Source organism: Phascolarctos cinereus, unplaced genomic scaffold (assembly GCF_003287225.1).
Source record: "Phascolarctos cinereus isolate Bilbo 61053 unplaced genomic scaffold, phaCin_HiC Scaffold_1;HRSCAF=81, whole genome shotgun sequence".
Classification (NCBI taxonomy): domain Eukaryota; kingdom Metazoa; phylum Chordata; class Mammalia; order Diprotodontia; family Phascolarctidae; genus Phascolarctos; species Phascolarctos cinereus.
In genome coordinates, this window is record NW_027555514.1 from 201,193,066 (window position 1) to 201,213,400 (window position 20,335).

Below are 20,335 nucleotides of genomic sequence, written 5' to 3' on the forward strand. Positions count from 1 at the left end.
GCAGGATGAGTTGAAAATGAAGGGGTGATATCTGGAGAATAAAATTAAGGGGTAAGAGAGGATTATACTGGGAGAAGGAGAAAAGGAGAGGTAGAATGGGGTACATTATCCCACACAAAACAGACAAGAAAATGTTCTTACACTGGAGGGGAAACAGGGAAAGATGAGAGGAAATGAGGGAATCTTATTCTCATTGGATTTGGGTTAAAGAGGGAATAACATACACACTCAATTGGGTATGGAACTCTACCTTACCCTACAGGAAAATAGGGGGAAGGGGATAAGAGAGCAGGGGTGTGATAGAGGGGAGGGTAGATTGGGGGAGGGGGTAATCAGAAGCAAACACTTCTGAGAAGGGACAGGGTCAAAAGAGAATTGAATAAACAGGAGGGCAGGATAGGATGAAGGGAAATATAGTTAGTTTTTCACAGCATGATTACTATGGAAGTGTTTGGCATGACTACACATGTATAACCTGTATTGAATTGCTTGCCTTCTCAATGAGAATGGTTAGTGAGGGAGGATGGAAGAAAATTTGGAACCCTAAGTTTTAAAAACAAATGTTAAAAATTGTTTTCAAATGCAACTGGGAAATAAGATATATAGGCAGTGGGGTATAGAAATCTATCCTGCCCTGCAAGAAAATAGAAGGGACAGGGGATAAGAGAAGGCAGGGGGAGATAGAAGGGAGGGCAGATTAGGGGAAGAGATATTAAAAATGCATGACATCCTGGTGTAGGGGTAGGGACAAAATGGGGAGAAAATTTGAAACTCAAAATCTTGTGAAAGTGGATGTTAAAAACAAAAATTAATTATTTTTTTAAAACTTAAAAATAATGTAGGTGAGAGTGGGGTTCTGAACTAGGGTGGGCACAGTAATTGTAGAAAATGATGGATTAAATTGATTAACAAATGTTTATTAAGCACATACTGTGAGACACTCTGCTAAATAATGGAAATAACATGAAAAAGTGAGATAGTCCCTGACCTCAAGAAGCTTATATTCCATTAGGATGATACAATACATTTGCAGGTACTGTAGAGGTAAAAGTGATACGGCTTGTAAAGAGCTTGGGTGAAGAAAAAAGGAAGAGTCAAATAAATTCAAATTATTTGAAACTAAGTGGCTAGGAGGATGTTAATACTGTCAATAGAAATAGAGAAAGAGGGAAAGAAGGCATTTTGCAGGAAAGATAATGAGCTGAAATTTTGACATTATGAGTTTAGAGATATCTAACAGAAGTTAGAAATCTGGGACTTGAATTTGGAGGAGAGGATTAGGTAGAACTAGTGATTTGGGAGTGATATGCAGAGTTGATAATTGGTGATTTAGTAATCAATAAGATAATCAAGAAAAAGAATCTACATTTTATGGAATATCCAATCTCCAACTTGTAGGTTGTATAGGATGTTATTCTATGGAAGATGGAATCTACAGTCTATGAAAGAGAAGAAAGTCAAACGCAGTCTTGTAGATATTAACCCTTTAAAGTACAGGAGGGAATCTAGAAAAAGAAGAAGCAGTCAGTAGTGTCGTATCACTTGGGATCCTTTCCCCATTTTTATGATCTACTTGGGATACCAACCTAGAAGTGACATTGTTGGGCCAAAGGGAATGCACAATTTTATAACCCTTTGGTCATAGTTCCAACTTGCTCTCCAGCATGGTTGGATCAGTTCACAACTCCATCAACAATGCATTAGTGTTCCGATTTTTCCACATCTTCTCAAACATTTTACCAGTGTCCTGTCTTGTTGTGTTAGCCAATCTGAGAGGTGTCATGTGGTACCTCAGAGTCGTTTTGATATGCATTTCTCTAATCAATAGTAATTTAGAAGATTTTTTCATATGACTATAGATAGCATTGATTTCTTCATCTGAAAACTACCTGTTCACATCCTTTGACCATTTATCAATTGGGGAATGACTTGTATTCTTGTAAATTTGACTCAGTTCTCTATACATTTTAGAAAAAAGGCTTTTATCAGAGATATTGGTTTTAAAAATTCTTTCCCAGTTTTCTGCTTCCCTCCTAATCTTGATGCATTGGCTTTGTTTGTGTAAAACCTTTTCAATTTAATGTAATCAAAATTATCATTTTGCATTTCATAAGGTTGTCTAGCTCTTGTTTGGTCATAAATTCTTCCCTTCTCCATAGATTTGAAAGGCAAACTATTCCTTGCTCTCCTAGTTTGCTTATAGTATCAGTCTTTATATCTAAATCCTGTACCCATTTTGACTTTATCTTGGTATGGGGTGTAAGATGTTGGTCTATGCCCAGTTTCTGCCATACTCTTTTCCAGTTTTCCCAGCAGTTTTTGTTAAATAGTGATTTCTTATCCTAGAAGTTGGAGTCTTTGGATGTATCGAATACTAGATTAGCATAGTCATTGACTGTTGTGTCTTGCATACCTAACCTATTCTACTGATTTACCACTCTATTTCTCAGCCAGTACCACGTAGTTTTGATGATTGGTGCTTTATAATACAATTTAAGGTCTGGTATAGCTAGACCACCTTCCCTTGCATTTCTTTTCATTAGTTGCCTTGATATTCTGGACCTTTTGTTCTTCCAGATGAAGTTTGTCACTGTTTTTTCTAGCTCTATAAAATAATTTTTGGTAGTTTTGATTGGTATGGCATTGAATAAGTAAATTATCTTAGGTAGAATTGTTATTTTTATTATATTCACTTAGCCTACCAATGAGCAACTGATATTTTTTCCAGTTATTTAGACCTGAATTTATTTGGACGAAAAGTATTTTGTAATTGTGTTCATATAGTTCCTGGTTTTGTTTTGGCAGGTAGATAGATGTCCAAATATTTTACAATGTCTACAGTAATTTTAAATGGAATTTCTCTTTCTATGTCTTGCTATTGAGGTTTGTTAGAGATATATAGAAATGTCAAAGATTTGTGTGGGTTTATCTTATATCTTGCAACTTTGCTAAATTTGTTTATTATTTCAAGTAATTTTTTTAGTTGATTCTCTAGGATTCTCTAAATATACCATCATATCATCTGCAAAGAGTGATAGCTTTGTTTCTTCTTTGCCTATTCTAATTTCTTCCATTTCTTTTTCTTCTCTTATTGCTACAGCTAACATTTCTGGCACAATATTGAATAACAGTGGTGATAATGGACATTCTTGTTTCACCCAATCTTATTGGAAATGTTTCTAGCTTATCCCCATTACATATAATGTTTGCTTATGGCTTTTGAAAGATACCATCTATCATTTTAAGGATGACTTCATTTATTTGTATGCTCTCTAGTGTTTTTTAATAGGAATGGGTGCTGTATTTTGTGAAATGTTTTTTGTTGTTGATATGATCAATTATGCTGATAGTTTTCCTAATATTGAACTGGCCCTGCATTCCTGGTATAAATCCTACCTGGTCCTAATGTATTGTCCTTGAGATAAGTTGCTGTAACGTCTTCGCTAATATTTTATTTAAATTTTTTGCATCTATATTCATTAGGGAGATTGGTCTATAATTTCCTTTCTCTGTTTTGGCTCTTCCCAGGTTAGGTATCAGGACCATATTTGTATCATAAAAAGAATTTGGTAGGACTCCTTCTTCACCTGTTTTCCCAAATAGTTTATATAGTATTGGAATTATTTGTTCTTTCAGTATTTGTTAGAATTCAGTTGTAAATCCATCTGGCCCTGGAGATTTTTTCTTAGAGAGTTCCTTGATGGCTTGTTCAATTTCTTTCTCTGAAATGGGGTTGTTTATGTATTTCATTTCCGCTTCTGTTAATCTGGGCAATTTATTTTTCTAAATGTTCACTCATTTCAATAAGATTGTCAAATTTATTGGCATACAGTTGGGCAAAATAGCTCTTAATTATTGTTTTAATTTCCTATTCATTGGTGGTGAATTCACCCTTTTCATTTTTTAATTTCACCTACTTTGGTGGTGCATTCACTTTTTATTTTTCATAATGGTGTTTTGATTTCTTGTTTTCTTAAAATAAATTAACCAATAATTTATCTAATTTATTATTTTGTTTATAAAAGCTGTTTCTAGTTTTATTTAATAGTTCAATTTTTTTAAATTTTCAATCTTATTAATCTCTTCTTCGATTCTTAGGATTTCTATTTTGATGTTAAATGAAGATTTTAATTTTGTTCATTTTCCAGTTTTGTGTAATTGCATGCACAATTCATTGATCTGCCTTCTTTCCTTTTTTATTGATATAAGCATGTAGAGACATAAATGTTCATTAATCTACTGCATTGGCTGTATCCCACAATTTTCACTATGTTGGCATATTGTTGTCATTTGTAAATGAAATCATTGATTGTTTATATTACCTGTTCTTTGACCCATCCATTCTTTAGGATGAGACTATTTAGTTTCCAATTATTTTTTAATCTATGCTTTGAAAGTCCTTTGTTGAATTTAATTTTTATTGCGTTGTGGTCCAAAAAGGTTGAATTTAATATTTTTGCTTTTCAGCATTTGTTTATGAGGTTTTTATGCCCTGATACACGGTCAGTTTTTTGATTGTGTCATGTATAGATGAGGAAATGGTATGCTCCATTCTATTCGTATTCAATTTTCTCCAGAGGTCTACCATATCTAACTTTTCTAAAATTCTATTCATTTACTTAACTTCTTTCTTATTAATTTTATGATTAGATTTATCTAGTTGTGAGTAGGAAAGTTGAAGTCTCCCACTAACATAGTCCACCACTGTTTATTTCCTCCTGTAACTCATTTAACTTTTCCTTTAAGAATTTGAATGCTCTCCCATTTGGTACATATAATTTTAATATTGATATTACTTCATTGTTTATTATACCACTTATAAAATCTAGTTTCCCTGATTATCCCTTTTAATTAGGTCTGATTTTGCTTTTACTTTGTCTGAGTCATGATTGTTATCTCTGCCTCTTTTACCTCACCTGAAACATAATAGATTCTGTTCCAGCCCTAGTGTGTTTCTTATAAATAATAGATTGTTGGATTCTGGTTTCTAATCCATTCTGCTATCTGCTTTCATTTTATGGGTGAGTTCATCCTATTCACATTCACAGTTATAATTACTCTATGTTTTCCTCCACCATGTTTTCCTCTTTTTTTTCTTCTCTCCCCTTTTTTTTAATCCTGTCCCTCCTCAAAAGTCTGTCTTGTTTCTGACCACTATTTCCCTTAATGTGCTTTCCCTTTTATCGCCTACAACTATCTCTTATCTCCTTTCTCTCCTATATCTCTCTTGGGTAAAATAGATTTGTATATCCAACTGAGTGTTTAAATACATTCTTCATTCTTTGAACCAGTTCCAATGAGAGTAAAGTTTAAGCATTGCACACCTTTCTATCTTCCTCTCTATTGTAAAAGCTTTTTTTTGCTGCTTTTTTATGTGAGATAATTTCCCCCATTTTCTTCTCCATTTCCCTCTTCTACCAATTCCTTTTTCTCACCCCTTTATTTTTTAGGTAATTTCAACATAATTGACTCTCACCTATACACTCTGTTTATGTAGACTCATTTACTCCTTTAATAATGATAAAGTTCTTAGGAGTTACATGTATCATATTCCCATATAGGAATGTAAATAGTTTAATTTTATTAAATCCCTTATGATTTCTCTTTCATGTTATCTTTTCATGCTTTTATTAAATATTTTTAATGTCAAATTTTCTAATCAGTTCTGGTCCTTTCATCAGAAATGCTTGAAAGTCCTTTATGTAATTTAATGACCCCCTGAAGGATTATACTCAGTTACACCTGGGTAGGTTATTCTTGGTTGTAATCCTAGCTCTTTTGCCTTCTGGAATATAATACCTAGCCCTATGCTTCTTTAATGTAAAAACTGCCAAACCTTACATGATCCTTACTGTGGTTCAATGATATTTCTTTCTGACTTCTTGCAATATTTTCTCCTTCAACTAGGAGCTCTGAAATTTCACCATAATATTTCTGGGAGTTTTTATTTTGGGATCTTTTCACGAGGTAATTGGTGGATTCTTTCCATTTCTGTTTTACCCTCAGGTTTTAAGATATTAAGGTAGTTTGCCTTTATAAGTTCTTCAAACATGATGTCTAGGCTCTTTTTTTGATCATGGCTTTCAGATAATTCAGTAATTCTTAAACTATTTCTCCTTGATCTATTTTCTAGGTCAATTGTTTTTCCAAGAGGTATTTCTCATTTTTTTTCCTATTTTTTATTCTTTTGACCTTGTTTTACTGCTTCTTTTTGTCTCATAGAATCATTGGCTTCCACTTGCTGAATTCTAATTTTTTTTGTTTGTTGTTTTCTTTTTGTTTTTTGTTTTTTGTTTTTTTTGGCTACGCAATGGGGTTAAGTGACTTGCCCAGGGTCACACAGCTAGTAAATGTTATGTGTCTGAGGCCAGATTTGAACTCAGGTCCTCTTGAATCCAGGGCCAGTGCTCTATCCACTGCGCCACCTAGTTGCCCCTGAATTCTAAATTTAAGGATTGTTTTCTTTTTTTTTCTTTTTTTTAATATAAATTTATTTATTTTTAGTTTTCAATATTCCCTTCCACAAGTTTTTGAGTTCCAAATTTTCACCCCATCTCCCCCCTCCCCCCACCCCAAGATGTCATGCATTCTGAATATCCCTTCCCCTAGTCTGTCCTCTCTTCTATCTCTCTCCCCTTCTCTTATCCCCTTCCCCTTCTATTTCCCTGTAGGGCAGGATAGACTTCTGTACCCAATTTCCTATATTTATTTCCCAGTAGCATGTGAAAACATTTTTTTTAAACATATGTTTTTAAAACTTTAGGTTTCAAATTTTCTCTCTTCCTCCCTCCCCACCCACTCTCATTGAAAAGGCAAGCAACTCAATATAGGTTGTACATGTGCAGTTATGCAAAACACGTCCATAGTAGACATGTTGTGAAAAACTAACTCTATTTCCCTTACTCCTATCCTGCCCTCCCATTTATTCTATTCTTTCTTTTGAGCCTGTCTCTCCTCAGAGGTATCGACTTCTGATTAACCCCTTTCCCAATCTGCCCTCCTCTCTATCATCCCCCTGCTCTCTTGTCCCCTTTCCCCCCTATTTTCCTGTAGGATAAGACAGATTTCCATACCCAATTGAATGTGTATGTTATTCCCTCCTTAAGCCAAATCCTATGAGAATAATATTCACTCATTCCCTCTCACCTTCCCCTGTTTCCCCTTCCACTGTAAGAGACTTTTCTGTTGTTGTTTTTTTTTTGTGAGATAATTTACCCCATTCTACCTCTCCCTTTCTTCTTCTCCAAATATAATCCTTTCTCATCCCTTCATTTTATTCTCCAGATATGACCCCTTAATCTTCAACTCACCCTGTGCCCTCTATCTATCTACATATACATACATATAATTTTTTTTAAGGATTGTTTTCTTCAATGAGCTTTTCTTTCTCTTTTTCTATTTATCCATTTCTGTTTTTTAAGGAGTTCTTTTCCTCATTGAATTTTTGTTCCTCCTTTAGCATTTGGCCAATTTTGTTTTATGTTAGTTTCTTTAATATTTTTGGTGCTTTTTTCCCCACGGTGTTAATTCTTTTTTCATAATTTTCCTGAATCACTCTCATTTCTTTACCCAATTTTCCTCTACCATTCATCTCTTTCTTTAGCTCTTCCAGAAAATTTTGTTGGAGTGTGTCCAATCTACATTTTTCTTTGAGGCTTTACTTGTAAATGTTTTCATATTGTTGTCTTCCTCGAATTTGTGTCTTGATCTTCCCCATCAACATAGTAGCCTTTTATGGTCAGATTCCTTTTTTGGTTTTAGCTCATTTTTCTAGCCTATTTCTTAACTTTGTGTGAAAAAGTTAGGCTCTGTTCATGTTAGGGTGGAATGGCATTATCACTAACTTTAGGCTCTTTTTGTAATTCTGTTTTCAGAGCTAGTTCTGGGGATCTGTAAACTTTTGGTGCTTCCAAGATGGGAGAGGTGTGATAAGTATTCTCTTGGTCTGCATTCTGGTATTTAGCCAGGAAGAGACCCTGCCTCCCTGCAGCCATAAGCATTAGAGCTCTTTAGGTCCTGAAACTGCAACCAGATCACCTGTTTTCCTTGTGACTGTCCATAAGTGCTCCTCTCCACCTTGGAGCTATGACCCAGAACTACGTATGGGCAAATGAGGTTGCTAAACAACCAAGGTCCTGTACTCAGTGCCAGCAAAAAATCCTCTGTAATCTCTTTCTGACTAGTTGTACAAACTCCTTACTTTGTCTGCACTGAAAACTTTAACAACTACTGTTGCCACTGTTACCATCTCCAAGGGCCACCACTGGTATTACTGCTATGTGCATTCCAGACTGGCTTCCACCCCAGTTCACAGACTTCTCCTGACAACTAACTAAGTTGTCTTGGGCTGGAAAAATGTTTCACTCTGACCTTTTGTTGGCTATGCCTTTCCAGAATTTGATTTGACACATTATTTCAGAGTTGTTTGGAGAGAAAGATTAGGAAAGGTCAGTTGGGGTGCGTGACTCTGCTCTTCCCATGTAAAGTTAATGTACTCAATCATTTAAGAAACATTTATTAAGTACTTACTATGTGTCTCTCTAAGCACTGAAAACACAAAAAAAGCCAAAAACAGTTCCTGCCTTCAAGGATCTTACAGTGTAATGGGATAGAAGGCAGATAAATAAATAGATAGATATAACATACAGAGTAGACAGAAGCTAACCTTGGAGGTGAAAGATTCACTAGCAGCTGGTGACAAGGGATAAGGGAGGAATGGGGAGGTTATACAGAAACCAGGAAAAATCTCCTGTATAAGATGGCATGGGGCTAAGTTTCGAAGAAAGCAAGAAATTCAAAGCAGTGGATACAAGGAGGGTGAGCATTCTAGGCATGGGGGACAACCAATACAAGGAAACAGAGTCCGTGGATGGAGTGACATGTTCAAGAAATGGCCTGATGTAGGCCATTTTGGCTACATCATAGAGTGGAGCAGAGAATAAGAAGACCAGGAAGATCAGAAGCTAGATTTAAAAGAGCTTTAAATGCTTTAAAAAGGATTATATATTTTGTTCTAGATACAGGGAGACCTAAGAATTTATTGAGTAGTGGGAATGACATGGTCAGACCTGTGATAAAGGAAAATCCCTTTGACAGCTTTCAGAAAGATGAATTAGAGAAGAGACAAGGATGGAGAAAAATTAGAGGGCTCTTCAAATAGTCCAACTGAGAGGTAATGAGGGCCTACACTAGAGTGATGTCTATATGAGTGAAGAGAATTGAGCACAATTTGACAACTGATTGGATACATGGGTTGAACATGAGTGAGAAATCAAAGAGGGCACTAGGTTTTTGAACTTCAGTGACTTGGGGGTAGACAGTAGTGCCCTCCACCAAAACAGGGAAATTCAGAAGAAAGTTGTTTTGGGGTGAGGACAATGAGTTACTTTTCGTATATGTTGAGTTTGAGATGCATAGGATACATTTAGGGTGGGCAGTTGGTGATACGGGAGTGAAGCCTAAGAGAGAAATTTATATTCAATATATCTATGCAAAGTGATTGGGGCAGCTAGCTGGAGCAGTGGACAGAGCACCGGCCCTGGAGTCAGGAGGACCTGAGTTCAAATGTGGCCTCAGACACATGACACTTACTAGCTGTGTGACCCAGGGCAAGTCAATTAACTGCAATTGCCTCACCAAAAAAAAAAAAAGCGCAAAGTCATCATATGCAGAGATCCATAGGAGCTAATGAGGTCACTAGGTTAGACATTATAGAGTGAAAAAAAAGAGAACATAGGACTGAGCCTTGGTGGTGGCAAAGCAGTGAGGAAATGAGAGGAAGATGGATAGGTAGTGGGAAAAAAATAAAGGAAGATCCATAAAAGTAGAACAAGAAGCAGGATAACCAAGAGTTATCAAAATCTAGAAAGCAGAGACTATCCAGGTGGTGCAGGTCATCAGCAGTGTCAAATTCTCCAAAAGGAAGGAAGATGAAGATCAAGAAAAACTACATTTGATTTGGCAATTAAGCAATCTTTAGTGATTCTTGAGAGAGAAGTTTCATTCATGTGAATGATGAGGTCAGACAGTTTGAGAGAACTGAAGTTACCAAGTGTAGATGTCTTTTTCAAGAAGTTTAGCTGAGAAGAAACTAATATATATAGCATGATAGGTAGCAGGATTAGTATGATGAAAAGGTTTTTATTTAATTTCTATTTTTAATTACATGTAAACAAATTTTTAAACATTTCTTTTTAAAAATTTTAGTTCCAATTTCTCTCCCTCCCTCTCTCCTCTTCCCATCCTTGAGAATATAAGCAATTTGATATAGATTATACATGTGTAGTCATGCAAAACATTTTCATATTAGCCATGCTGCAAAAGAAAACAGACAAAAAAAGAATAATAAAGTAAAAAAGGATGCTTCAATCTACATTCTTACACCATCAGTTCTTTCTCTGGAGGTGGATAGCATTTTTTCTCAAAAGTCCTTTCAAATTGTTTTGGATTATAGTATTGTTGAGAATAGCTAAGTTATTCACAGCTGATCATCCTTCAATATTGTTGTTAATGTGTTAGTTCCGTTCCTTTCGTTTTGCATTAGTTCATGCAACTCTTCCCAGATTTTTCTGAAAGCAGCCTGCTGGTCATTTGCTATAAGCACAATAATATTCCATCACAATCATATAGCAGAACTTGTTCAGCCATTCCCCAACTGATGGGCATACCTTCAATTTCCAATTCTTTGCCAACATTAAAATAACAGCTATAAATATTTTTGCATATATACATCCTTTTCCTTTGATCTCTTTGGGATATAGACCTGGTCATGGTATTGCTGGTCAAAGGATATTCAGTTTTATAGCATTTGGGCATGGTTCCAAATTACTTTTCAGAATGGCTTGATAAGTTCACAACTCGACTAATAGTATCTCTGTTTTTCCATGTCCCCTCCAACACCTGTCATTTTCTACTTCTGTCATATCTGATAGATGTGAGGAGGTACTCAAGTTGTTTTAATTTGCATTTTTCTAATCAATAGGGATTTAAAGCATTTTTCATATGACTATAGTTGGCTTTGATTTCTTCTGAAAATTTCCTGTTAATATCCTTTGACTATTTGTCAGTTGACTCATATTCCTATAAATTTGACTCAGTTTTCCATATATTTGAGAAATAATGTCTTTATCAGAGAAACTCGCCATAAGAATTTGTCCCAGTTTCCTGCTTTTCTTCTAATCTTGACCGCATTGGTTTTGTTTGTGCAAAAACTTTTTAATTTGATAAATCAAAATTATCCATTTTACTTCCTGGAAGGCTCTTTGTCTCTTCTTTGGTCATAAATTCTTCCCTTATCCATAAATCTGAGAGGTAAAACATTCCATGCTCCCCTAATTTACTTATAATGTCACAATTTGTGTCTAAATCAGATACCCATTTTGACCTTATCTCAGTATACGGGATAAGATGTTGGTCTATACCTATTTTCTCCCAAACTGCTTTTCAGTTTTTCTAGTAATTATTGTCAAATATTGATTTCTTGTCCCCAAATCTTGGATCTTTGGGTTTGTCAAACACTATATTACTATGATTATTTACTACTGTGTATGGCATACCTAATCTATTCCACTGATCCACCGCTCTGTTTCTTAGCCAGTGCCAGCTTGTTTTGATGATTACCACTTTGTAATACTGTTTGAGATGTGATACTGTTAAGCTACTTTCCTTCACATTTAAAAAAAAATTGATTCCCTATCAAGGGAATTCCTGACCTTTTGTTCTTCTAGATGAATTTCATTATATTTTCTAGGTCTATAAAATATTTTTGGTAATTTGAGTGGTATAGTACTGAATAAATAAATTAACTTAGGTGGATTTGTAATTTTTATTGTTAACACAATTTTAAATGTAGTCCAAACAGGACCATTCTCTAACCTATGAATACCCAGAGCCACACAAAGCAGGCCAGAGACAGAAATACCAGGAAACCAGTAGCAGTTTAATTAATAACTTCCAGAGTGAGGAATGCTCCACGTGGTGGAGTAAAGGCACAGTTTATACACATAAATCACAAGTGGGAGGTGAGGTGGGTGGAGGAAGGTTGATTACAAATAATCATTTCCAGGGCTTGAGTGGTTTCCTATGACAAGTCCATGAGTGAAGGACAACACAGGTGTTCTGGGGTCCTGTGGAAACAGTATCATTTCAAGTCTTTGAGGGTCATTACTTGGTAGGGCAAAAGAGCAGAGTTCTATGACAGAAACAGGTCTAAAATTTTTGATTCACTTCACTTAATGTACACAGGCACAGGATTGTAAGGATTGTAAGAGCATTGTCAAGGGTATGACTGATCATTTCAAGCTGCATTGCAAGCTTTTGACTCCCAAGCTAGAAGAGGCAGCTCTGAGAAATCTAAATTACTGGCATACTCATTATACATATCACATCAGTTAATATGAAAATCGTTAATACCCTTCACATTATTATATTGGTTTAGTCTACCCATAAACAATTAATATCTTTCTAATTGTTTAGATCTAACTTTTTGTGATAAGTGCTTTGTAATTGTGTTCATATAGTTCCTGGGTTTGTCTGGACAAGTAGACTCCCAAGAGACCTGGGAAAGACCTTAACTTTAAAAAGCCAAGGTCCCCCACTGCATCTGGGTCAATCCAGTCATCCTGATTTATACCTTGCCACGGGACCCAGATGGCTCTAGAGGAGAAAGTGAGGCACAGTCCTCCCTCAGTTAAATCCAATTCATTTGCAAGTCATGGCATGACCTTTCTGATGTCAAGGTCATCTTCAAGAATGATTTTTGGAGTTCATATTAGTAGTGATATTTTTAACTCTTTCAGCATTTTGCAAAAATGGCTGTAGAAATGGAGGAACCTGTATTGCTTCCAATGTATGTGCCTGTCCACCAGGTTTCACAGGACCTAGCTGTGAAACAGGTAAGAATGTAATTTCATCTTCTATAAAATGAATTTTTCCACTAACATATAAAATTACCCATAAGAATTTCATTTTCTAATAGACTATCAAAAGCATATAGTGATCTTAATTTTTAAAAATGCTGTGAATAGAAGATGGGAAGTTTTAGTGATATATATTCATTAGGCTATTCCCCCCGAGTCATTCCAAGGGTATTTATTAACAGTAAATGCAATTAGAAATAGCATAATGACATTTTAAAATATATATGTATACTATGTATATATTACTATACCAGATCTTGTTACTTCATAATTCATTGTGTAGAGTTATTTCCCATAAAATTGTTATGACTTACCTATGATTAGTATAGAGCTTAAATTTATTAGCTGAATACTTCAAGAACATGTCTTCAAGGTATTGGTTTAATGAAACAAGGCTTACATATACTCATAGAATGCTATCTTGTGGAAGTCATCTTAGTTACAATTCCCATTTGATTGTGACCTAAATTCACAGATTGTCTTCATTCCTTCCTTTTGTATTAGTGTCTCATAACATTATATAGGGCATAAGCTACCACAAAACTTAAGTTCATAGTTTATGAAAAATTCATAATTGGCTAATGCTGCTCATACTTGGCAGAAGTAAAAATGTCATGAGATTATTATTAATACAAACTTAAATTTTAGCTCCATATGAATGGTATTTGAACTTTTCTGTGACCACTTTAAAGCTAACTAACTCCAGTTTATGTATGAAATAGTGAATCTCACTATCACTAAATCATCTGCTGGAAAAGACAGTTATTTTCTGATGACCAACACGTTTTTAGTAAAAGTGCTCTTAGGCTAGAATCTATATACAGAACAAAAGGCTTATTTGGATCAGAATAGGCCGACACTGATGCGTATTAGAGGCAACTGGTAAAATCTTTACAAGTTTGTTCCATATCTATCTACATTGCCTTTGCAACTTCTCTTTGACAACTTCCATTTAAATAGGTCAGCTTTCTCTTTATTTCCCATCCAGTGCACTCCTTTGGTATTCTCCATCATGTTCTCCCCTTTGTAGCTTCCTTTTTTCTTTTTTTTCTCTTTTCTTTTCTCCCCCTTTCTTCATATTTCCATTACTTAACATAGTGCCTAGCACATAGTAGATACTTGACTGACTTTCACTGAGTTAGTGGGTTTAAGGCATTTTTCAACTATAAAACAATAAAAATTAGAATTACCATCCTTACTATTATTGTATATCAACACATTTCCAGGGTCCAGGGGTATCATAATTATTAATTAGCTTGCTAACATACCATATCACTTCTCAGTGGATTATAGCTAATGTTTAACTTCTTTTTTCTCTAATTTATTTTTGAGCAGACATTGATGAATGTTCAGATGGCTTTGTACAATGTGACAACCGTGCTAACTGCATTAATCTGCCTGGTTGGTATCACTGTGAGTGCAGAGATGGCTACCATGACAATGGAATGTTTTCACCCAATGGAGAGTCATGTGAAGGTCAGTACTAAAGAAAAGATTTATAATGAGCAGTTAAGCAAAACTTAGCTATCATGTCTTTCTAAAGGTATGAACCACAGGCCATTTTAAACCTAGATGTAATGTGATATTAACTTTTGATTTGTTAAAGCAAAATCTGTACACACTAATGGAACAATTTAGTATTGCTGAGATTAATCAGTCAATACCCACCTTTTAAACAACTACTATTTGCCAGGCACTGTGTTGAGCATTGGAAACACAAAAACAAAATGAAACAGCTGAGTTGTTTTTTTTTTTAAAAAAAGGACTGCATATGTAACCAAATATCCATTTTACACCATGTACTTTAAAAAATTTAAAAATTCTATACATTACATTTAGAGCTCTCCTGTTTGTGCTTCTCTCTGAATTTCTATTCTCTTTTGTAAGAAAAAGAGATCTTTTGTATCATTTTTAAAAAACCTCTCTCCTATGAAAGATCCATCTTATACAGTAGAACCACTGTCATCCTTTCAGGGCAAGTTATTCTTGGTTATAAGTCTGCATCTTTTGCTTTTTAGAATATTGTATTTCATGATTTCCTCTTATAGCAGAAGCTTCCAGGTCTTTTTTATGGATGCTTCCAATATTTTTTTTCTTAGACATGGAAACTTTGGATTTTAGCTGTGACATTTTGAGAATTTTTTCTTTCACGGTTTCTTTCAGAATGTTAACAGCAGCTTCTTTCTATCTTTACTTTTCCCTCTGATTCTAATAGGGGAGATATCATGTATGATTTCTTGAAATATAGTAGCCAGGCTTTCTGCAAAGCATAGCCTTCAGTAAGTCAAATGATTCTTAAATCCTTTTATTGTAACGTATTTTCCAGGCCAGTTGTTTTTTACATCTAATATTTCTTTTATTTTTCAATCTTTTGAATTTGTTCTAATATTTCCTGTCTGATAGTCACTGATTTCTATTTAGTGTATTCCAGGTTTCAAGGAGTCTGTCCACTCCAGTAAAGTTTACTAGTCTTCTATGCTATTTATTTTCCTTCTAATTCTTTCTTCCAGATATTTTATTTCATTTTAAAAATATTTTGCTTCATTTATTCTAGGTATTTCTATAGTCCTTATGGAAAATAAATTTTTTTCCATTAAGTTTCTCCTTGCAGATACTCTGGAGTTACTTTCTCCAACTAAGCTGTATTTTTTTTTAACATCTCTAGATCTATAGTAAGTTTTTTTCCTTCCTTTTATACTAGGCAGCATTTTCTTTGGCTTACTCATCTCTCCAGTCTTGAATGAGCTATTATGCAGCACTGGGAATCTTCCCACTGCTGGGCTTTTGGGTGAGATGATCTAACCTACTTAGTCTCATCCTTGGTCCCCAGGGCTCCTGATCCAATTGCTTCCAGAGTCAAACTCCTCTGGATCTTTGGAGTTCAGAGTGATGGATCTTCAGGGCCTTCTGTGACATCTCAGGAGACAGCACGTGAGCTCTTAGAGTCTTTCAAGGCACTAAAGGGCCTTAACTGTTCTTATCTAAGAGCAGTGGCTCCTGATAGCCTCCAAAACTCTAGGTTTTTCAAACTACCCTAGGTATTTCTCAATGGATCCTTCTTTTCTTGATGCTTCTAGACACACAGCTTTGCTGGGTGCACGTAAAGACATTTTCTAGGTCTCTGACCTAGAAAACAGAATGAGGAGAAAATACATGAGAATAATTGGGTTACCTGAATGCCATGATTCCCCCCCCACTCCCACCAAAGAATCCTAGATACTATATTTTAAGAAGTCTTAAAAGGAAACTGCCCATATCTTTTATAATCCAAGAATAAAGTGAAAGTAGAAATAAAGAAATCTCTAAAATGAAAACTCCTACCATGGCCAAAAGCCAGAGTTTCCAGGTGATAGAAAAAAAATACTACAAGCAGCCAAAAAGAAAGAATTCAAGTACTAAGCTGCAGTCAAAATCATACATGATTAGCAGACACCACCGTAAAGAAGCAGAGAGCTTGAAATACAATATTCCAGAGGTGGAGCCAAGATGGCAGAGTAGAAGCAACATTCCAGCTGAACTCTTCTAACTTTTCCCTCCAAAAATCTTTAAAATAATGCATTACATTCTGGAGCAATGTAGCCAACAAAAGGCATTTTTCCAGCTGCAAACAATTTAGGAGGCCAGAAGCAAGTTTATGACACTGTCAGCGAGGGCCGACCCAGAGCACAGTATGCTGCCAACATAATCTATGGGCCTTGCAGTTTATGGCCACAAGAGGTGCAGAAGCAGCAACAGTTTGGGGAGCTCTCACCACAAAGAGATAGTAAGAGGATCGGACACAGGTCAAAAAGAGATTAAAAGACTTCCAGGAGGCAAGAGAGCAGAGTAAGCGGTAAATTGCTGTAACTCTCCCATATTCATCTCCAAACAACCATTAAATTGTACACCAAAACAAATCCTGGAAAAGCAGAACCAGCAAAAAACAGGGTGAAAATCTTTTAGCTGAAGAAACTTGGAAGATCAGCAGGTAAAAGGGGGGTGCATTCCAGCACAGCAAGCATCTCAGCAAACCAGCAGCAAGGCCCCACCTCAGCAAACCAGTGGGAGATCCTGAGCCAAAGTGTGGTGGAGCAGGCGAACACCAACACCGAACCCACCGGTGCCACACCTGCCAGGGGAACCAGAAGACTCCAGCTCCAAGAACGACCACACGCTTCAGTGTAACCCCAGGTAAACAGGCATCCTCCAGGGTCTGGGCCTCTATATGCTTCAATGTAGCCCCAAGGAAATGCAGAAGCACCCCACCGGGCCTCACCACACACTAGACACCACCTCTAGGATCCCAGATCAGCACCAGGGAAGCTGCCAGATCCCTAGGGCCTCCGGCAGTATCAGCCACCTCCCACCCTACTGCCTCCACACAGCACCAGACACTAGGGTCCTCTGAGGGCCTTTTCAGTGCAGCACCAGGTAAAGAACTAGGGCTTGCATCCACTGGAACAAGAAGCCTGAGACAGCTCCCCTTCCACTCCAGGTGGAGAGCTCAAATTTAAAAGAAAGGAAAAGGGGGGGGAAAAAAAGATGAGCAAAAAACAACAAAAAAGAATCAGACCACAGAAAGTTATTATGGTGGCAGGGAAGACCAAGACACAAACTCAAAAAGAGAAAAACAATGTCAGGGCACCTAAGTGGCACAGTGGATAGAGCTCTGGCCTTGGAGTCAGGAGGACCTGAGTTCAAATCCAGCCTCAGATACTTGACACTTACCAGCTGTGTGACCTGGGCAAGTCACTTAACCCCAATTGCCTCATCAAAAAGAAAAAAAACCACACAAAAAACAATGTCACAACAGCTATGGGCAAAACCCCAAAGAAAAACTCATGGAAGAGCTCAAAAAGGAGCTTAAAAATCATATGAGAGGTAGAAGAAAAATGGGAAAAACAAATGAGAGTGATGCAAGAGAATTATGGGGGGGGGAGTCAATAGCTTGGAAAACTGCTTAAAAAGTAGAATTGGCCAAATGGAAAAGAAAGTACAACAACTAATTGAGGAAAACAACACCTTAAAAGCTAGAATTGGGCAAGTGGATTCTGGAGCAATGTAGCCAACAAAAGGCTGTACAAACAAAACCAAGGCAACCAAGATGTCTATGAGACATCAAGAATCAATCAAACAAATTCAAAAGAATGAAAAAATGGAAGAAAATGTAAAATACCTCATGGGAAAAACAACTGACATGGAAAATAGATCCAGGAGAGACAGTCTCAGAGTCACTGGACTACATGAAAGCCATAATCAAAAGGAGGACCTGGACAGCAACTTTCAAGAAATTATCAAGGAAAACCGCCCTAACATCCTGGAACCAGAAGCCTAAATAGGCATTGGAAGAATCCAATGATCACCTCCCGAAAAAGATCCCAAAATTAAAACGCCAAGGAACATTATGGCCAAATTTCAGAACTATCGGATTAAGGCAAAAGTACTAGAAGTGGCCAGAAAGAAACAATTCAAATATCAGGGAGCCACAATCAGGATTACACAGGACTTGGCAGCTACAACTTTAAAGGACTGGAGGTCATGAAACATGATATTCCAGAAGACAAAGGAGCTAAGACTATAACCAAGAATCACTTACTCAGCAAAATTAAGCATAATACATCAAAGAAGAAAATAGACATTGAATGAAATACAAGGATTTCAAACTTTCATAAAGGGATTCAATTGAGTTAAACTATATCCCTACACAGGAAGATGATACTTGCAATTCTTAAAAATTGTATCACTAATAGTACAGCTAGAAGGAATATACATAGATAGAGGGTATGATAATAAGATGAATTTGAGGGAACGACATAAAAAATAAGGAATGAGAAAGAGGAACACAACAGGTACAGAAGGAAGGGAGAGGTAAAATGGGGTAAATTATTTCACATGAAGAGGCATGAAAGACCTATTACAGTAGTGGGGAAGTTGGGAGGTTGGGTGACAAGTATCACTTGAACCTTACTCTCATCAGTATTGGCTCAAAGAGGGAATCATATATATAATCAGTTGAATATAGAAATCTATTTCACTTAACAGGGAAATAGCAAGGGAGGAGAATAAGTAAAGGAGGGGTAAGGACTGACAGAAGAGAGGGCAGATCAGGTGAGGTGGTAGACACAAGTAAAACACTGGTGAGGAGGGAAAAGGTGAAAGGAGAGAGAAGATGGACAGGAGGAAGAATAGGATAGAGGGAAATACACAGGTAATAATCATAACTGTAATGTGAATGGGATGGACTCTCCCATAAAATGGAAGTGGATAGCACAGTGGATCAAAAGCCTGAATCCTATATGTTTTTTATAAGAAACACACTTGAAGCAGAGAGACACCCAGAGTAAAGACAAGGGGCTGAAGCAAAATCTATTATGCTTCAGCTGAAGTTTAAAAAAAAAAGAGGGGTAGCAATTCTGATCTTAGACAAAGTAAAAGAAAAAAAACCTAATTAAAAGAGATAAGGAAGGAATCTATCTTGCTAAAAGGTACCTTAGACAATGAAGCAATATCAATACTAAACATCCATGTACCAAGTGGTATAGCAAACAAATTCTTAAACAAGAAGTTAAGTGAGTTATACAAAAAAAAAAATAGCAAAACTATACTAGTGGGAGACCTCAACTCTCCCCTCTCAGAACTTGATAAATCTAACCAAAAAATAAACTTAACCAAGAAAGAAACTAAGGAGGTAAATAGAATATTAGAAAACTTAGATATGACATACCTTTGGCATGATTTAGACATAAAGGGAGACATCATAAGCAAATTAGAACAGCAAGGAATACTCTACTTGTCAGATCTATAGAAAGGTGAAGAATTCATGACCAAACGAGACAGAGAATATTACAAAATGTAAAATAGATAATTTTGATTATGTTAAATTAAAAAGCATTTGTACAAACAAAACCAAGGCAACCGAGATTAGAAGGAAAGCAGAAAACTCAGAAACAATCTTTACCCCAAGTGTCTCTGATAGAGGCCTCATTTCTCAAATATATAGAAAATTGGATGAAATTTAGAAGAATTCAAACCATTCCCCAATTCATAAATAGTCAATGAACAGGCAGTTTTCAGATGAAGAAATCAAAGCTATCTATAGGCATATGAAGAAGTGTTCTAAATCACTTTTGATTATAGCAATAAAAATTAAAACAACTCTGATGTACCACCTCATACCTGTCAGGTTGGCTAATATGACAGAAAATGAAAATGATAAATACTGGAGACGATGTGGGGAAATTGGGATACTAATGCACTGCTGGTGAACTGATCTGGAGAGCAATTTGGAACGATGCCCAAAGGACAAACAATCTGTGCATACCCTTTGATCCAGCAATACCACTACTAGGTCTGTATCCCAAAGGGATCATAAAAAAAGGAGAAAGGACCTACATGTGCAAAAGTATTTATAGCAGCCCTTTTCATGGTGGCAAAGAATT

General features: G+C 36.1%; 1 protein-coding gene across 1 annotated transcript in view; it reads left to right on the forward strand.

Annotated features, from left to right (window-relative positions):
• Nucleotides 1-20,335, forward strand: part of NELL2 (neural EGFL like 2) — a 166,902-nt gene that overhangs the window by 128,612 nt on the left and 17,955 nt on the right. Inside the window, exons 15-16 of the mRNA XM_020973673.2 lie at nt 12,798-12,893; nt 14,253-14,393. Coding sequence (XP_020829332.1) covers nt 12,798-12,893; nt 14,253-14,393 — 237 coding nt within the window. The remainder of the gene's footprint in view (nt 1-12,797; nt 12,894-14,252; nt 14,394-20,335) is intronic.